This window comes from Carcharodon carcharias, chromosome 2 (genome assembly GCF_017639515.1).
Source record: "Carcharodon carcharias isolate sCarCar2 chromosome 2, sCarCar2.pri, whole genome shotgun sequence".
NCBI lineage: Eukaryota > Metazoa > Chordata > Chondrichthyes > Lamniformes > Lamnidae > Carcharodon > Carcharodon carcharias.
In genome coordinates, this window is record NC_054468.1 from 211,785,964 (window position 1) to 211,806,489 (window position 20,526).

Here is a 20,526-nt window from a genome sequence, read left to right on the forward strand (position 1 = left end):
TGGAAAAACTCAGCAGGTCTGGCAGCATCTGTGGAGAGAGAAACAGAGAGAGTGTTAACATTTTTAGTCCAATATGGCTCTTCTTTGGTTTCAAAACATCAACTATCTTGCTCTCTCCATAGATGCTGCAAGGCCTGAGTTTTTCCAGCAGTGTTTTTATTTCAGATTTCCAGCATTCACTGCAATTTGCTAAAAGCAAAAAAACTATGACAAACCTCTATGGGTTCAAATTGTGATCACATCACTACTTGGAAAATATTTTCTATTTCAATAATGCAATCCTTCAGAAATAGAAATATGACTTTGTGAACAAGATTGCTCATCTAGTTAACTTTTTCTGTTCATTAAGTTCTTTGCTGAACAAGTTCTGGCAAAATTGTGATCATCAATACAAGCAGCTCACAAGCACACAAATCCAGAGCTTCAGACAGTTCCGACAGTACCAATAGGACCAGTGACAAAGGAAGGCTCATCTTCTCAAAAACTGGGCTGTCAGTTAGAAGCTTTTAGTTATTGTGTCATATTGAGACCTCCATTCAATCAACAAATTCTCTTCTACAGACTCCAAAGGGCTGACCTGCTCTCGAGAGCGCCAAAATCTCTCATGTTGAAATGGAGTACAAAAATTTCTAGATCTTATGACAACAAATTAAAGGAAGAAGGATTAAACCTTCCATTGCACAAAGACCGATATAACCCCAAAGATAACCCTTAGCTTCTGGAGCTGAACATTAGATTTTCAAAAGAAGCAGGTGCCAATAGGATGTCTATTTCCAGACAAACTGCCTTCTCCAAGATATATTAAAAATCAAAAGAGTGCCAAGAACGTGTGAGGCTTCACTTTCTTAATAAGGGTTCCAGCTGTGCTGACCTGCATCATAAAGTATCTCTGTCACAGGTCGTCAGCTGAAGAGTCAGGAAAAGTGAGTGCAGGTCCCTTATTTGGGAGCTCTTGATTTGGCAGGTTGAAGCTACTCTGGGTACAGCAGCTGCTAAGGCTTTCTGGCTGTTTTCGAAGCTGTATACAGTGCTTTCCACTTTGTCATCGGAAAGGAAGTTAGTATTTAGTCTAACAGGAACCTCAAAATTCCTCAGCCATAAAAGCTGTCCCTGCTTCTGCTGTAGACTTTAGTCAACCTTATTCTGCCTATTAGTATGTGAGAAAGGGGAAAGCAGAGATTTAAGGTTCAATAGCACTTGCTTGATCTGTATACTGGCAATTGCCATTACCGCAACTCCATAATCAATGCCTTCTCCCTCTTTTGAACTGTTCACAATTAAACAAAGGCACCTGTTCGATTATAGTTTTCCCTCAGGCCCAGAGCAACAACATTTAATTCCTGTATTAGTGCAAAGGTACAAATCAAAAACTGTACAGGCCATAGCTTGATAATTGTGCTACTGACCTAGACTCTCTTTGGGACTTTAAGGTGTGACACCTGCATTAAATGGTGCAAAACAAAGAAGAAATTGTGGAGTAAAGTGACTTAATTACACCATCTCTCAAGGGGCTCTAGATTTTCCCTGGTCTTTTGCACCACTTCATTTGGAAGCTGGCTTGCATTTCTTCTCCCCCACTAAAAGCACTGGCAATCATGATTTTGTCAAATGTTCAGTTTCCACATTGCTGCCACTTAAGGCTTAAAAATAATGGAGCTAGAGCTACTGACCTGGTAGAGTTTTAGCTGATCAAGCCAAATTCCTAATGAAATAATCATTTAAGTATGAACTAATGAACAGGCTGAACACAGTGCATCACAATACTCAAATTCATGACATTTTGACAACATGATCCATTGACTGATTTCACAGAGAGGGGTTGGCCAGGGAAGGAATAGCACTTTTGATAAATGTTGTACTTCAGTTTTGCATAAAAGTTGGTTTTAAGATTTCACATCATCTCTCTTGTTTATATATTTGGCAAATTGCTGGGGGAATTATACATTAAACAAATCACAGTTCAGAAGCAACTTTCCACTGGAAACCACTACTCCCACCTCAATGATCTTATTAGGTACCACATTTTCTAGCTATCAAGCACATTTTAAACAGTGCACATTCCAATCCAATTACTCAATTGTTAGTTTAATTATTGGAGTACTGCTCCCACAGTCTTCAGCCCTTGTTTATGACAGTCAATAAATCCACCCTAGCCCACATAAACAAAGCTATTAGGCATGATTTATAAAAAAAAGTCATGGAAATTTAATAATTCTCAATATTATTGCAATTTATTGTAAAGGTAGGTTAATAGTGGAGTGTGTGTTCACGCGTGTGTATGTGTTAATTGAATTGGTGACAGCTGGCCTAGAGGCTATGAGTCATCAACAAGAAGCTAGGTTTGAAATGCTAAATATGTAAACATGGCTGAAGTTTTAGAAGGAGGTGTGAGGAAAATTTGCATTTATAATTAAATTAGGGTAGTTTGAATTTCAAAGTGATGGTAGGATGTTACACCCAGCTAGAGGAAGCTAAACCAAACTGTGTTTATCTTTCCCAAAGGTTATTGATAATATGAACATTAAGAAAAGGTTTATATTAATGAGAAAAGTGAAGTTCCAAAGATATGTTGGAACAATGGCATTTGCATTAAAAGGGGAGAAACATGTATAAAGGAGATGAGGCTATGTGGCAAGGAGAAGGTATTCTATGATCTAACGTAATTGTGAAGAGCTTCCAGCCTCTGTGCATCAAGTTGCTGTCTACAGGAACTGAAGCTGAGAAAACTATAACTTTGAATTCCACTGTCCAGGGTATTGTATTGCTTTGTCTGGTTCTATTTAAATCTATTTGTTTTTACTGTTGTCTTAAGGGGGGTGTAACTGGAAGCCAAATTAATTAGGGGCTTTAGGAGTTATTATAGCAGTAATTTGTAGGCGTATGTGCTTGAAATCTTTTATGTTAATACATATTTAATCTAGTTTTCTAAAAACCTCTGAAGTCATGGTAGTCTTATTACTTCTGAATTCAGGGCATGCATCTCGAAATAGAATACAAATTGCAAAACAGTTGTGACCGCGTGATCAAGTTTCCCTCATGGATTTGATCCACCTGGCACACATCATCTACCACGTCATAACAAACAAACACAATACACAAATTATCAATTGAAAAGAATTAATCATTATATCACTGACATTTAGGTTGCCAACTCTGGTTGAAGTTATTCCTGGAGATTTTACCACATGGCCTCAAACCTCCAAATGCCCCAACCAGTCAAACAGCCCTTACAACCTCTGCCACACCCAACTCCAATATTGATATTAAAAACTAAAGTATTCAAAATCAAACAGGGGAAAAACGACAATTCCTTTTAATACCTCTATCGTTTTCTTCATGCAGCAGTGCCCAAGAGTTCAATATTTAATCGATGGATATTTCAAGACAATCCTGGGAGGATCCACAACCCTGTTGTATAGATACATGGATACACACACACACACACTGACGAGCAGTTCATCTGCAAATCACCATCACACATTAAAGATCCACGTTCATGTACTTCAATTAAGTAGCACAGTAATTCATGCACACAAAAGCATTCACACCCATCACACCCCCATCCCACCCACCCCATATATCACACTGGAACCAAAATTTCTACCCAACAGTGAGGCATTAGTTTCCAGGCAAGTTTAATTTGGAGCATTCCAGATTCAGCTCAAATATCACAGGGTAAAAAGAAACTCACATCAAACTTGGTGGTGGTTTGTGGCGCTTCTCCACAAAATTGTTCTCTGAAGCAGTCCCCAAATGGAAGTAGCAAACCCATGGCCAGAATACGAGAGCAAAGTTTCTCAGCTTCCTCATGCTCGCCTGAAAGCTGTGCCTTTTCCTGCTGTCCAAAAAGCTTCTCCAGTAAGGTTCTCCCTGTAAGAAAGATTTGAAGAGCATGTTCAGAGAAACATCAAAAAGACTTATGAACTGAAATAATTTTTGCTGAGTGGACTGGGTAGCAAGGTGTATGCTCCCTCATTTGCAAAAAGCTGCTGCCTTCAGTAGGTTAGATGGTCATTCATAAGTGAACAGAAACTTTCTATCCAGTTAAAATATTTCATTTATGTTGCTGTCTCAGCACATAGAACAGCCTTTGCATGGTATAAGGTAGAACCCAGCACAAAGGATGCCTTTTTTTTTTGTGAGGGAAAGGGAGAAAGTGGTCATATCTTAGGACATTGGTATACCACATATATGAAAGGACATTTTATTGCTGGATTTATGCCATTCTCTAGCTTTTATAAGTGTATCATTTATACATGAAACCATCACATGTTCAATTTTAATATTAGGAGTCTATTAAATCCAACTTTTTGTCCAAGCAGGTCCTTTTAAAAACCTGGCTTCACACTGCCTACAAAGTGACTATGAAGTTGAATAAAAGGTGGGACTCCTTCAGAAATAGCTTTACACCACCTACTTAAATTTGATTCAAAGAGCGAACACAGTTTGTATAGAGGCAAAAGAAACTGCAGATCTAACTGGCCTATTAATACCAAGAATTTACATTAGGATGTGGGATTAACAACTATTTTAATTGCTGTGAATGACAAACTATTATAAATTGATGCAGGACGTTACGTGGGTTTAAGCTGGGAACTGGTGGAGGGGTGGCAAATATCTAACATAATTCAATGCAGAGTTCATAATTTTGTTCACATTTAGTTGAAGGTCACACTGCTTGAGCAGGACAATACAAGTATTCTGATGCTGAGGGGAAGCGGTGCTGAAACTGATGCGTCTCAACTGCTGTAACCCAAGGAGAAATAGGGAGTTCAATGTCAACTGGAAGTTAGAATAAAGCAGCAGAAATAACTGGTTTCCTGGTTAAAATACTTGGCCTCGGTGTCATTTACAAGCTATTTTTAGTGTTCTGAGGTTTATAGAATTTTTGGTGGTAGTGCTATTGTCTTGCAATTACGTCTCAACTACTGGATCTTTTTGTATCATTGACAATCCCTCAGGTTTCAAATGATTTATCCTTCTGGGTGACTGGGTTTGAGTGAGATGTCAAGGTTCACAGCTGATTTACGAGCCCTAACTCAACCTCAGTAAGGACATTAGCTGTTAACTGGTAGATTGTGGGGGCTTGTTGGCTGAAGCATTTGCCCTCTCCAATCTCTCAGTGGCTGCTCTTGTTGACTGGAAGATCGTCACACCATTATTGATGATAGACTGCCATTTTGGTCATCATTTCAGATTAAGAAAGGTGATCTTTTTGTATATAATGAAGAGAATAGTGGTAGCCAAAAGCAAGCTGATGATAAAGACCCTTCTTTCAGATTACCCACTTGGAACTTAGAAAAGAATCAGCAAATTAGCATAAATGCTGCTGTTTACTCATATCCATACAACAGTCCTATTCAACTGAGCTGCAGCTGCTGAGTCAGATGGGAATTTCCAACACTTTCTTCCAAATGCTGCCAACATGCCATTCCTTCAACAGCTTTTGTTTCATCAGCATTGGGGTGCTTGCATTTTGCATGAATCCTTTTGTGATGCTCTTTTCTTCAATTCAATGTCTCCAACTCCTCTTCAAGCTTTAGACCCTCGAATTTCAGAAGGCATTACATAACTGAAATGAGCCACTCTTTCTCCCCCACCCCCTCAACAATACTGTACACAAGACCCAATAGTAAATGCAGTAGAACAACTTGCATTCATACACCTCTTTTCATTCAATGAAATGTCTTAGCAGTGCGGTTACTGGTGTAATGTAGGAAAACAAGCAGCTAATTTGAAAGCAACAAGGTCTGGATTCCCTATAAGTTACCCCCTGAATGATACAAATTTACACCTCACTGACTAAACCAATGAAAGCAAAAATTGCAAATCACAGAATCGGTACAGCACGGAGGCCAATCCGTACATCTCATCTGCATTGGCTCTCCAAATGAGCATTGTGACTTAGTGCCATTCTCCGGCCTTTTCCCTGTACCCTTGCACATTGGGTGATTATTTGACTAGAAAAATGCCCTCTTGAATGACTCAAGTGACCCTGCCTCCACCACACTTGCAGGCAGTCCATTCCAGACCTGAACCACTCGCTCTGTGAAAAAACTTTTTCTTACACCACATTTGCATCTTTTGTAGATCACTTAAATCCGTGGCCTCTTGTTCCCTATCCTTTTATGAGCAGAAACAGTTTCTCCCCAGGTACTCTATCCAGCCCCCTCATTATTTTGAACACCTCTATCAAATCTCCAAAAGCGGAATGGTAAAAAAATTACGTGACTAGCTTCCACTGCTTGGTTAGCCCAGAGCCAAGCTTCACCTTAACCTTACCCAAAGAAAGAAAGATACTCCTATAAGTAAAAGGTTTATTTGTGTTTAGCTCAGTTCAAAACAAATACAAGTTGATGTTGAAGGTGGTATTTGCAGAAATAATCCAAACCAAACAGTTGTGCATTTAACAGTGAATGTGCTGTAACAGTTACCTCAAAAGGAATGCTACTTCCAACAATACCTTGATGACAAAGTCAGGGCGAAAATTTTTATACTGATTTATGTGTCCCACAGCTGCAAACCTAATAATTTTGTAGAATACCCCAATTCTTGTATAAAAATTGCAGTGTTGGCTGCAGCAAGCCAGTTTATTGGATGATTGGTAGACAGTTGACCAAGCTGGATTTCTTTCTCCACAATGCAATAGCTGAGGACCAAGAGATGCAGGATCAGACCAAAGCCCCACATCTTAGACCAAAACATAAAACTCTCACTCCTTTAACTCGGGGAGTAATAACGTTGGCATTTTGTATTCAAGAGGGCCCCTTGTCCATATACACTCACTGTCCTCAGAAAACAAGTTGCTTTAAATTTGAGGGAATCCTCAAGTGAAGCCATTTGCTCACCTCTGGTGTCTCTTCATTCAATAATCTGACAGTTGTAATGTTTGTTCCAACGTAAGTTTGATACGTTATCCCCCACTGGAGCATGTTCTAAGAGTGCAGGTTCCATGCTCGTGCGTCAGTGAATAATATATAAAGCACCTGCTCATTCCAATTCCAATGTCTATCTTGACAATGACACGAGTCAATGCCATTTTTGCCTCTGGTTATATTGTAACTTTTTTCAATCCAAAAGGCTGCAAGAGGCCTGGCAGATGATGCTAATAAACATTAGGTGAAGTGTGCTCTAGCTTGATTCAGTATGATATATCCAATGCATAATATGTCTGGAGGGGCGCCTGAAATTACCTCTTCCCTGTCAGTCCAATATTAGATCACGAATCTTTTGCTGACCAATCACGTCTCATCTGCACTTGGAAAGGTACCGGGTAAGGTTTGGGCTAACTTCATGAACAGAAACTCAAGTGAGGAGAACAAAGACAGTCAAAAAGGTCAAATCGATTTTCTGCTGGCATTTGTGGTTAGATGTGCATGCAATGTAACAGAATACTTGAATATTATCTCTCGTATGGACCAGAGGAAGTAGTGATGACTCAATTTTAAAAATGGCATTAGCCATATATCAAATGCTTTTGTCTCTGGACATGGTGCATTCTATCAGGCCATACCCTGAACCCTTCTAAAATCTGAACTGGAAAGGAAAACCAAAACTAAAAATGACACACTGCATGTGGGAACAAAATAGGCTGAGAAGTGCCATTAAGTTAAAGGAACTGTGGTGAGTAAACTCTGAAGCAGATTGCTCTCGCAACAAACACCAAATACAAATCAACTTGCATAAATTGGGTGGTAACATGTCCCTATAGAACCGTGAGAATCATGTACAACTTATAGAATTTACATAATATTTCAGCTTTTGGGAGTGGTGAAGCCAAAATACTTAACTGATACACTAGCAATCGAGATGGCAAATGTAAAGACTTCTTTAAAAAAAGATTACAGTGTTCAACCTGCCCATAATTAAATAAAAATAGAAAATGGTGGAAACACTCAGCAGGTCTGGCAGCATTTGAAGAGAGAAAAAACGGAGTTAACATTTAAGGTCAAGGGCTTTTTAATCACAACTCCTTCAGAGTTGCATTGAATCATCGACCTGGATTTTGTCTAACTAGGTTCATTTTCAGTAAACATCCACACAATCCGTTAACTTGAGATGCACCCTTATGAATAGGACTGCAGGATTAACCCCAGTAAACTGCGATATAATTCTCACTCATTCACAACTTTGCTACAACAATCTTAAGTGTCACTCATGCTTGATTCAAGCTACACAATGCATTCTGGCACATCATACTGAAAGTCAAACTCCATGCTTGGAATGAGGCTGAGAAATATTCACTCATCCTGATCAGGGAGATCTTACTCCAGGTTTCCCCCTAGTGGTGACAGCTGTGTATAATGTGCAAGGTTCAGAAGCTGCTTTTTGGGGAGGGTGGGGTATGTTCAGTGACAAAAATCATTTTGTCCACCACCAAGATTGGACAGGGGTTGACTGACTAGCGAGATGATTACAGCGAGACCTGCAAATTATGAATTCTTAGGGACTGACATCAGCATTGTTTCCCAGTAGATAGACAGAAGCTTTTTCCCAGGGTGGAAGAGTCAATTACTAGAGAACACAGATTTAAGGTGAGAGGAGAAAACTTTAGAGGAGATATGCGGGGCAAGTTCTTTTTTACGCAGAGGGTAGTGAGTGTCTGGAATTCGCTGCCAGAGGAGGTGGTGGAAGCAGGTACGATAGTGGTGTTTAAGAGGCAGCTTGACAAATACATGAATAGGATGGGAATAGAGGGATACGGACCCCGGAAGTGCAAAATGTATTAGTTTGACAGGCAATATGATTGGCGCAGGCTTGGAGGGCCGAATGGCCTGCTCTTGTGCTGTACTTTTCTTTGTTCCTTCATTTTAAAAAATCTTCAGAATGGTTGCTGAATGCAATGTAAACATTTGGTAGAATGCATTATTTAACCAGTTTCCATGGTGGCAGAAAGCTGCCCTTCTCTCCCTTCAAAAAGTCATGCAAGAATTCAATCCCAGAGATAGAGCAGTTTCTCTGCCGCTATGCATGCTGGACAAAAGGTTCACCATCCCACAGAAGCCTTCTTTCCTTTCACAAAACCTGCTGCCACCTCATGCTGACCTGGGGGTAGAAAGAAAGCTGCAAACAGGAATTGCCAGCGATTCCACCTCTGTGAATGTCTCAGATATTACTGCTTTCCAACAGCCATCATTCATGTTTCAAATTGTAAAAGGGTTTGGGGCATTGAGGGCTTTCTGTAGCTTGTAATTTGCAAGTGTCCATGGTTTCAGAGCACTTACCTTGCATGTTATTTGGGTCTCAGATTTAACTGTGCTAAAAGGAACTTTATGCAACATGTGGCCACTGATCTCTTGTAGCCAAATTTGCCACAATACATTTAACAAGATTGAAAGTTGATGAACTTTATAAATTCTGATTTGACAATCAACAGATTGCCTGCAATAGCAATCACAGCGAATTAGAGAAAGTCTAGTAGGAAAATGGGAGGATTACATGGATGAGGATTTAAAAATTTGTAAGAGATTGCTTTGAGGTAGAGAAGCAAGTGTTTTTTCTAGATTGGACCCTAGAAACAAATATAGCATTTTGGCTTACTTATTGCTGGAGACAAAACATTTTCCACTGATATAGCCCAATTACACACACAAATAACATCTTCACATCAAAGACATAGCCTTCAGCAATTTTTTTTTACAGCTCAATCTACTCAGCAGGTATGATTTTTTTTATTGCGAGGGTGACAATATAAACAATGAAACTAATCTGCAGCTGTCCTGTTATAAGAAATATTTCTAACATAGTACTGTATGCTAGAAAAATGGTACTGCTCAAATAAACTTTGAACATCAAGACTTTTTGGGCCAAACTTGCAAAATGATGCAAACTAATAGAATTTCAGCCATTTGCAATAAAATACAAAATTGGAAAAAAAAATACAAACGGAGTTACCATTTTGATTATATCGCCTAATCCACACTGTTATTCTGGTGCTGCAGTTTGGACATGTAACCATGTCAAACCATGGTGCAATGTTCCACATTCCTAATGTCGATGCATGGAGTGATTACAGGTTAGACGAGACCATGAAATGTGATCGGCAAGGACAATTCGAAGTTAGATAAGTCAATAAGGTTAGTTACTCTGGTGATGGCTGTCTTTGAAATGTAACATGAGAAAGAAAGAGATTCCCATCTGAACGAGTGTGAAACAAAATGACAACTGGACAGAGGGGGCATGAGACAGGAGATCCTGCAAGGGACATAGCCTTATTACCAAGTGGATCTTCTGAAAGGGAGATAAAAAGTTATTTGGGAGCGTATTGCCTAGAATGAGGATTCAGGAGATGCTGTGCAAGCAGTTTATAGGGCTGGCAGAAAATAGCTAGCATGAAGTATTGATTCAGGGTGAGCTGAGCAATATAGGAACATTGAATAGTTGAGGGAAGGTACTTAAGCCACAAGAACTTATTTTGCAGAAATTGGGGTGGTGAGTAAACTGGTGACAAGGCAAAGTCAATATTTGATGTAATTGAGTTATATGGAGATGGACAGTGAACAATTGGGTGTGAAATGGGAGGGAAATGAATATTTGGGATTGGGCATTTAGAGGTTTGGAGGAGTACTGGTCCATACAGCAGGAAGACAGAACATATTGCTAAAGAAACATTGCACTGGACCAGATAAATAGCAAACAACTCTGATCACAATGTTTAGATTACATTTTTAACCATCAATAAAATCCAATTGATAGGAATGAAACAATTACTGTTGTTTGCCAAAGAAGCCTTCAAAATGTAATGTGCTTCTGAGGTACCTTTCATGTACAAGTTTAAGCTAAGGTTACTGTGGCATAAAGGGTCTGGCACATATAGGGTTAACATGGGACTAAGTACAGAACCGCCCACAAGTGATATAGGAAAAGATATGACCCGCACCTAGGAGTCAGCCTAACTTTGGACTGAGCTGTGTGCACAAGCAAGCATGGAGACACCTCCTAGCTTAAACCCTTTACTGTATATATGCACAGAATTCTTGTAATTAATAAATACATAGTTAACCTTAAGACTACAAGGATTTCATTAATACTTACTGAATAATATCCAGTGGTATCCAACACCCTGCAACAGTCACCTATCCAAACTCAAAAGATAAACAAAGTACCATCTAGAAGGACGAGGGCAGCAGGTAGATGAGAACACCACCACCACCTGGAAGTTCCCGTCCAAGCCACTTACCATCCTGACTTTGAAATATATCGCCGTTCCTTCACTGTCACTGGATCAAAATCCTTGAACTCCTTTCCCAACAGCCCTATGGGTTAACCTACAACATATGGACTGCAGCAGTTCAAAGCAGCAGCTCATCACCACCTTCTCAGTGGCCATTAGGGAAGGGCAATAAATGCTGGCCTAGCCAGTGACACCACACCCCATGAATGAATAAACAAAAACGTTAATATCTGGAATAAAAACTGAAAATGTTGGCAACACCTCAGCAGGTCAGACGGCATCTCTGGCGAGGAAACCAAGTTCATGTTTCAGGTGGATGACCTTTCATCAGAACTGGGGTGAGTCAGAAATGAAATGGGTTTTAAGGAGTCAAAAAGGGAGGGTGAAAAAAGAACAAAGGGGTGGTCTGTAATCGTGGAAGACCGGAGAGATTAAATGACGAAAGAGTTGGTGGTGCAAGACCAAAAGGGAATGGTAATGGATGAAGCAACAACAAAAAAAAGTCTAGAGGAGGCATAAATGATGAACAGCTGCCATCTGAAGCAAAGAAAGGGGAAAACTGGAGTAAAACCAACAAGGGCCAGGGGGAGGGGGCAGAGATTATAGTCTGAAATTGTTGAACTCAAGTGTCGATTCCAGAAGGCTGCAAAGTGCCTAACTGTTCCTCGAATTTACGTTGAGCTTTATTAGAACACTGCCAAAGGCCAAGGGCCAAGAGGTCAGTGTGAGAGCAAGGTGCAGATTTAAAATGACAGGTGACCAGAAGCTCAGGGTCATGCCTGGGGACATGTGTTCCGCAAAGCGGTCACCCAATCTTCATTTGGTCTCCCTAATGTACAGCAGCCAGCATTGAGAGCAGCAAATATGGTATACCAAATTGAAAGAAGCACATATAAATTACTCTCCAGCCTGGAAGAAATGTTTGGGGTAATGAATGTTGAGTCAGAGGCTAAAAATAGTCATGTACTGCCTGCATAGAGAGGCACCATGGGAAGGGCAGGAGTTGCTGGGGGTGAATGAGGAGTGGACCAGGGTCTGACGGAGGGAACAGTCCTTTCAGAAAGTTAAAAAGGTAGGGGAGGGAACAATGTGTTTGCTGCTGGCATCATGCTGAAAGTGGCTGAAAAGGCAAACAATGATCCATCGAATGCAAAAGCTGGTGCGGTGGAAGGTGAGGACAAGGGGAAACCTATTGTAATTCTGTGAGGGACAGAATGGGGTGAGAGGAGACTTGTGGAAAATGGTACCAACATAGTTGTGTGCCCTCTTAAATACGTTAGAGGAATCTCTTCAGCTGAGGAGAAAAAGATCCATCAGAAGTGCTGATAATGAAGGTATTGGAGGCCTTACAGGAAAGTGGATGCGAGGAAGTGTAGACGAGGTAGCTGTGGGAGTCAGTGATCTTATAATGAATAATGGTTGATAGCTTATCCCCAGAAATGGAGAAATCGAGGAAGGAAAGGGTAGAGTCAGAGATGGACCATGTAAAGAGCAGAGAGAGGTGGAATGTGGATGCAAAGCAATATCTGGAACTTGGCAGAAAAGATTCGGCCTGGAAATTTTTTCAATTTATTTCTACCAAATGACAGCACAGTCTAAGCCGATGCAGAATTTCCTATCATCTGTGTTGAGGTCCTCATGGTAAGCTATTAGGATGCTACTCAATGGGCACTCTGCGTTCATTACATTACTTCAAGACCAAATGCAATGGGGAGAATTGGAAATAGATAGCCATTTGCATGTACTTTTTTTCATGTGACTCATAGTTGATTGACAACTCCTGCACATCAGAACTGAAGATTCTGGGAATGTATCAATCAGAAGTGAGGAAATCTGCTTCACCAAAGACAAAATATCAAGGATTTATAAACAAAAAACACAATTAGGGGAACCTACCAAGAAGTAAGGAAAAAGGCAAACCACTTAGCACTTGAAAAATTGTTTATGTTCCCCCGGTTAGCGAATCCAATTTAGGATTGATAAACATCAAAAAAGCACCACACCCAACTGCAAATTTTTCTTCCAAACACATACATTAATATATCAGTGAGGCTGTCATCACTTTCAAAGCCTCTCCTTGGCCAAAGTTATACTCAACAGCCCGAGGCAGATTCTGCAATCATCCTGTGATATACAAGCAGCATTTCATCAATCCAATTTGTCAGATTCCTTCTCTCCAGATTCTAACAATATCCTCTTAGTTTTATGACAAAACTAATTGAAGGAAAGCTGGAAGGTATAGTTCAATATATTTCAAAACGGGAATGTCAATATTGAATAGTTTTGTTAAAAAGATGCATGAGTGACCCCCTCATTTAAATCACTGTTTACATAAGATTTGTCTAAACAGCTGGGAGTGACTAAAATGCAATTACTTGCAGTCGAGCAGAAAATACCATAAGCTGGCAAGTTAATTTATAACCTATTAACCAGTTAATAACTTAAACCATTCTCAGGTTTTTAAATCTGAAAATACTTTTAGACTCATCTCTGGTGAATAATGTCCAAATCTCGCTGGTAAAAATTAAGAGTTCATGACACATAGAAGGGCAAATTGATGAGAATGGTGAGATGAAGAAGGGATATACTGGGAGTTATGAATTGCCATAACTTACTGGTTGATTTACACCACTCACCCCACACAAACAACATGGTACCCTCAACCCCCCTGTTATTATGAACATGCTGGATGTGCACATTGAACTGGAATTAAGCTCAATGCAGAAACTTGGAGCTGGTACTCAACAGTCTAAGTGCCCTTTAATGACACAATGGCCATGATTAGTTGCCAACCTGGTTTAGGCCTTTAAAGCAGCTACTTTTAACAGGCCACTTAGCAATATAAGCTTCAACGCAATAAGCAATGCCACAAGACAAGACATCTTCTAATATTATACCATCAGATTCTAAGTAGTGGCACAACCATTTATGAAATAGTGGTTCTCCAGTAGCATTGTTGAAGGGTAATCAGCATGTGCGCGACAACACATTCAGCCTCCGAACTAGGCAAGGCCCCAAGCTTCTGCCAACCATTTTTCATATAGTGAAAATCTGATCTTTGCTATACCCCAAGGGCTGTTCACATTTAGAATTTTCTTTCCCAGCGAACAGTGGAGGGTGCGTCATCGAACATATTCAAGTTGGAATTAGATAGATTCTTGATTGACAAGGGTTATTTGGGGGGTAGGCAGGAAAACTGAGTTAAGGCCACAATCAGATCAGCCATTGAAGACAGAGCCTCACTGAGTCGAATGGCCTACTCCTGCTTCTTTTTATGTTCTTGTTATGCTTTGAAGCAGATTTGTAGACAGAAGCTGAAATGCTTTTCCAAAGACTAAGGTGGGGAGGGTGCAAGAGAAATCCGATAATGTTAACTTTCAGAGTTTAGAATCTGCAGCCTCACAAATAGTTTTGCCTTTCCTAGTTAAATGTAAAGGTGAGCAAAAAGACAAGGGCTTTCAGCTGCAGCTTAACGCTGCTTTTAAACTAGCTGCCTGCCAATAACACCTCTAGATGAACACTTCTTTTCCAATACAGTTTGGAACAATCAACCTAAACAGCCGCAGAGGATCTCATCAGTGGGTGCTTTGTTACAAAACAAATCCTTGAATTCTTCAACCAGGGGATTCCATCAACACTATCTTCTGCACCTACTATTGTACACAAGAACAATTATTGTATTTCTATAGCACCTTTAGGCAATATTAGGGCAGATGGCCAAAGGCTTGCTCAGAGAAGTAGGTTTTAAACTGCTTTTAAGAGGAGAGGGATATAGAGAGACAGAGAAGTTTAGGAAGGAATTTCAGAAATTAGGTCCTTGGTAGCAGGACGAACAGCCATCGTTGGAGCAAATAAAACCAGAAAGTTCAAGTGGCCAGGATTAGAGGAGCATAGATATATCTGGAGGGTTGTGGGGTTGGAGGAGATTACATAGATAGGGAGGTAGGAGGCCATGGAAGGATTTGAAAACAAGGTTGAGAATTTTAATGCTGAGGTGCTGCTTAAGTGGGTGCCAATTCAGGTCAGCAAGCACAGGGGTGATAGGCGAATTGGACTTGAGTTGAGACATATGCAGAGTTTTGGAAAACTTCATGTTTATGGAGGGTGGAATGTGGGCAAGTTGGTCATTGGGAAAGCATTGTTGTCTTTTTTTTTAAAAAATTCCAGTTGCTTCAAGATGTTGCCCAGGCTTACATTTTGTTGAGAAAAAAATATTTGGAACCAGTCTGGAAAATTGCATCACATTGAAATACAGGGCAACTTAATAGAATTCAAAACAAGATAAAAAAAAACAAGTATATAATATTCTTATAAACCAATAGGGCTCAAAGCTTTTAATGGGGCCTATACAGAATCAAAGGTGCATCATTTCGAGGGCCTAAAATTCCACATGAGCAGAATGTAAATGCTAAACAACAATAAAATTAAACTCTAATAGTAATTTGGGAGTATTGCTGAAGAGAAAAGCTATCAAAGCATTTCATCTTGCACTCATCAGGACAGATGCATGAATACCAATTGTAAAAGGGAATAATAATTTATACTGCATGAGAACAGAGTGCTGATCGGTTGGCAAGTGGACTCTGATTGGTAGAAGTGCTGCCATAGAGATTGCACCAGGGACTAATAAACTGCCAAGCTTTTGTTTAAATTCAAACCAGGCAGGCTGACCCGATTGGTCAAGGCACTTCAGTGGGGAAAGAACCAAGAATGTATGCTCCTCCACCCCCCCAAGCTTTTGTTCAGTAGAAAAAGGCACAATGCCTGGACATACTCCTCCTGTTTGCAAAGTACCTTGCCCTGTGTGTGAATAAATGTAGCTTTTTGCACACGTAAGTGACCCACGCTGCAAGCCCAACTAATAATCATAAATTGGTTGTCAGTGTAATTCTTCACAGTATTGATTAGTGAGTGTGGTCCAAACATTAGATGTGATTCCATGTTTTGAGTTTTGCAAGCACAGGGTGGTTGAGTACAGTCAGTACTTTGCCTGTTACAAACAGTGGAAGAAAGGTGCTGTTTGATACGATCTGCCAGCCATTGGGGTATATGGCCTACACACCCGACATCATACCAGCATCGAAATTCATATACCATATTACTCATTTGTGATAGGCAGAACGTCTTTTTGGCTTGACAGCGCATCCTGGTAGTGGAGAATAGTGTTGCTATTGTGTGGTAGCAGCATGAAATGGTTAAATTATCCTGTTGCTCAAATTTTTGAAAGACCTTACTCCTCCAGAGTAATCCGAGGTAGACTGGGCACTTTTCCAGACCAAACGTGGCAGCCTTAGACCCATCCATGAATTTTCACGATATACAGAAAACAATGATCTGATTAGGGTAGCCATTATCCTGCAGGGTAGCTTTGATGTGCCCTATTTCAGCTGCAAACTTGCATGGTGAGCAAATAGCTCTGGCCCTACTTATGAGATTTCTGATAAGGCCATCGTCGTAGCTCATGGAACTGTAGGAACCCCAACATGTATATCGACCAGTGAAGGTAGGCTTTGTGGTAGATAGTAGTCGAGAACCTATTTCTCAACTAGCACATCAAGGAAAAGGAGCTCATTTGACTGCTCCACTTCAAAAGGTGAATTTGAGTCCATTGAAGTGTGCAAGGAATTTCTTACAAATAAAGTAAATGTATTGGAAATTTGCATGGGGTAGGAGGTTAGATGTCATTCCATTGAAAACACATTTTTCTTGGAAACGGACAAAGATGTTGATGAGAGTTGAGCCAAGAGGGGATCCCATGGCAACACCATCTAACTGGGCATTCATCTAAACTCTTTTAGGTGAATTTTCCAGCCACAAGAATTTTATGAACCAGGGTAAAAAACAAAATACTTTTTCTAAAAGCAATTATAGCACAGACAAGATTCTGATTTCACTACTTAGAGGGAGTTATAGATGATTTATATAAAGCAGATTTTGAGTGTTAAAATCAAAGATGCCCAAGCCATTCAGACCTGCAGATGATTACAAATAGCAAAGTATTAACAACGATTATCTATATGGTTTCTTCGGGAGCTCTATAGATTACTGAATAATCATTTCTGTTTAATCTGACTTTTCATATTGAACACATTAACTCAAATTAAGCAATGTTTGTGTCAAGAATTTTCATATAGTAAACTATTGTCACAAAACAATTGTAGGTGAACAATAAATGTACCCAAGACATAATTCATGCTGTAGTCAACACTTAACTTTCTCTTAAACACTTAAGTAAAGGTGCAGAGCATAATGCAGCAACCTGCATTAAATAGAGCACTCTCTTTTGTGCACAAATTGCCAACCCTGGCCAAGGTGTGGAAAGATGATAGTCTTTCTCCTGCCAAACATAAAGCAAAGACTGCAATACCAGACTGACTCATGCATATTTATGGAAAAGACATTAAGTGAAGGGCAGTGACTGGTTGTAGGAGCAGGGATGGGGGAGGAAGAGAGAAACAGGACATCAGGGCAGCCTGAGACTTATGAGTTTTTATGGGGCAATCATCATTTTCAATTTTTGTTCCCCCCCCCCCCCAATTCTTTGATGGGGACTTGGGCATCACTGGCAAGTCTAGCATTTTTGCCCATCCCTAATTGCCTCTGAACTGAATGGCTTAATAGGCCATTTCAGCTACGAGTCAACAACATTGTTATGGACCTGGAGTCACCCATCAGCCAGACTGGATCAGGCGGACAGATTTCCTTCCCTGAAGGACAGTAGTCAATCAGATGGGTTTTATGACAACCCTGATGTTATTGAATTGAAAGACCATGAGCTGCCCTGATAGGATTTAAAGCAGTGGCCCCAGACCATTAACCTAGGTCTCTGGATTACTAGCCCAGTAACATTATCCTTATGACACCGTCTCCCAGGTTGATCCTGGCTTTCAAAATCTAAGAGTAATACAATGATCTCATGCTGATCAATTATTTATAAAACAGAGCAAAACATTACTCTAAAGATTTAGGAACCAAGAGTGGAAGTCATGCTGAAATCAAAGGTATCCCTACCAGTAATATATGGAGGACTGTTTGAAGGATTCATATAGAAGTTTAAGAGGCCCTATTTACATCGAAATGATTACCAGCAGTTTTGTGGAATACAAAGTAATTTACCATGTTACATTACTTTGCATAATACAATACCTTGTTTATAAGAGCAACAATTAAATTCCAGAAGGGAAACAAATTGTCAAGCACATTTTTGACGATCCCATTGCATCTATCTTTAAACTTGTAAAATGGAAAATCTCCAAAAATAACCAATTAATATCTCGACTATCATAGTTTTGTGCTCCTGTTACACATCAAAATGGTTGGACAGGCTCTAACTTTGTATCTTCAATCTATTAACAGAAATATTTGCTTCTATTAGAATTTTCACTTACCTTCCTCTTCAAAAAGGGCATTTACATTAATCGCAACTCTCATGTCAACTGTGTTCATCAGCTTCAAGCGTTTGAACGTGTTATAAGCCCGGTAATAAAATCAATAGCAGTTTAATGTTCCATGGACATCAGTTTAATTAATTACCGTAAGGATTATTGAAACTGTCCTGACATGTCACATGTGGTATAATCTAAGTTCTTCAAATCATTCACATCTCCAAGCAGAGACTCATAAATTAGTTGATTCATGTAATTTCTGCATTATTGGACTCATATTCATACAAAGGTTCAAAAGACAGATAAATCCACTTCAGGTAAGTCACCTTTTATGGGAGATGATGGTATGGATACTCCAAGAGCGAAAAAGTAATGTTTTACTCACAAGAGGAAAGACTGAACAAAAAGTTAATTTAAGCCACCCCATGAATTCGAGCTACCCCTATGAACTCGAGCTAATGTAAAGAGAAACATTGTCAGGAAATTAGTGCTGGCTCTATCATCCCAAATGGAAATTACATCTTAAAAGGAGGAAGTTAATTTATGGAGAAAGAAATCTAGTCAGAAATAGTGTTATCATAGCCTTAAGAATCTAATTGCAGGATTTATTGTCTATGATTTAATAACTTGAGGAATTAGTTGAACTTCTTCCATTTTCCATTTATTTTGTATACTTATGAGGGGGAAATTTGGGAATAATTATCAACACTTACAAGTCATTTGAGGGGAGGTTTCACATCACCAAAAATCAAAACTTTACAGTGAAACAATAGAATAAATAATCCTTCAGGAAACCATATTACTAGACACATGAAAAAGTTCTAAGCTATGTGTGTTATTAGCTCAGAACCAATACACTGCACACTACAAGTAGGTAACATGAATACATTCACTACCTTACTTTGATACCTAGCTTGTTTCATCCCATTTAAATTGGCATTGACTTTGCGCCCTACTAGGTGTGCTCAACATTTAAGCTTTGATCAACTCTATTTGCACAGTTTTACGTACTTACTGGGAAATGCCTTGCAGGAGGCGGCCATTTGACCCCTCAAGCCTGTTCGGACATTCATTAAGATCACAGTTGTTCTGATTGTGGCCTCAATTCCACTTTCTTGCCTGTCCCCCATAACCCTCGACTCCTTTATAAATCAAAAATTTGTCTAACTCAGCCTTGAATATATTCACTGACAAGGTCTTCTCTGCTCTCTGGGGAAAGAGAATTCCAAAGATTAATAACAATCTGACTCTGATAATTGCAGAGTCAGTCACCCACACTGGACTAATTTCCAATTCATTCAAAAAAAAGTGTGTTCATTGCCAGAGTTTTCAACTTCAACGAGAGAGTTAAGTAGCTGATATTGGATTGGCCGCCTATTATACACCTCACCATATTATCTCTTCCCAGGAAGGGAAACTCAGATGGAGTGTACAATGGGCAGGTGATCCAACATCATCCATTTTACAGCCCTAATGTTGAAAGTTCTGCCCCATCCATGATTTTGTTGGGAACTAAAGATAGGGACCTGGCCAAGGTGCTGAATCATGATTTTCTTTATATGCATGTGACATAATACAGTTTCAAGAAGATGACCATCTGACTTATCCACAGTATTCTGTTGGTACACATCTGACACCCTGTATCCTATTTGTTGGTAAGAGGCTGGTCAGTTCCAGCTTAAACCCCAGAAAAATGTTTGTCCTACCTCCCTAACTGTGCTGCCACCCCTATATTGCTAATCAGTACCACAGAATTTAGTAAAGATGTTTCCTCTTTTTTTTTTGCCGTCCTTAACTTTGAAGTACCATTTTTCATGCTTAAATTCTGTGCACAGCATAAACTTACTTAACCACAATATCTTGCTACCTCCTTTAAGACACTCTTTAACCAAGCTTGACCCATCTATCCTAATATTGCCTTCTGTGTGAATAATTGGTTTCTAATTCACCTTGGAATGTTTTATTATA

General features: G+C 39.7%; 1 protein-coding gene across 1 annotated transcript in view; it reads right to left on the reverse strand.

The window, feature by feature from the left end:
- fmn2b (formin 2b) overlaps window positions 1-20,526 on the reverse strand; it is a 401,079-nt gene that overhangs the window by 357,006 nt on the left and 23,547 nt on the right. The window contains exon 2 of the mRNA XM_041207507.1: window positions 3,692-3,870. Within this exon, the coding sequence (XP_041063441.1) occupies window positions 3,692-3,870 (179 nt within the window). The remainder of the gene's footprint in view (window positions 1-3,691; window positions 3,871-20,526) is intronic.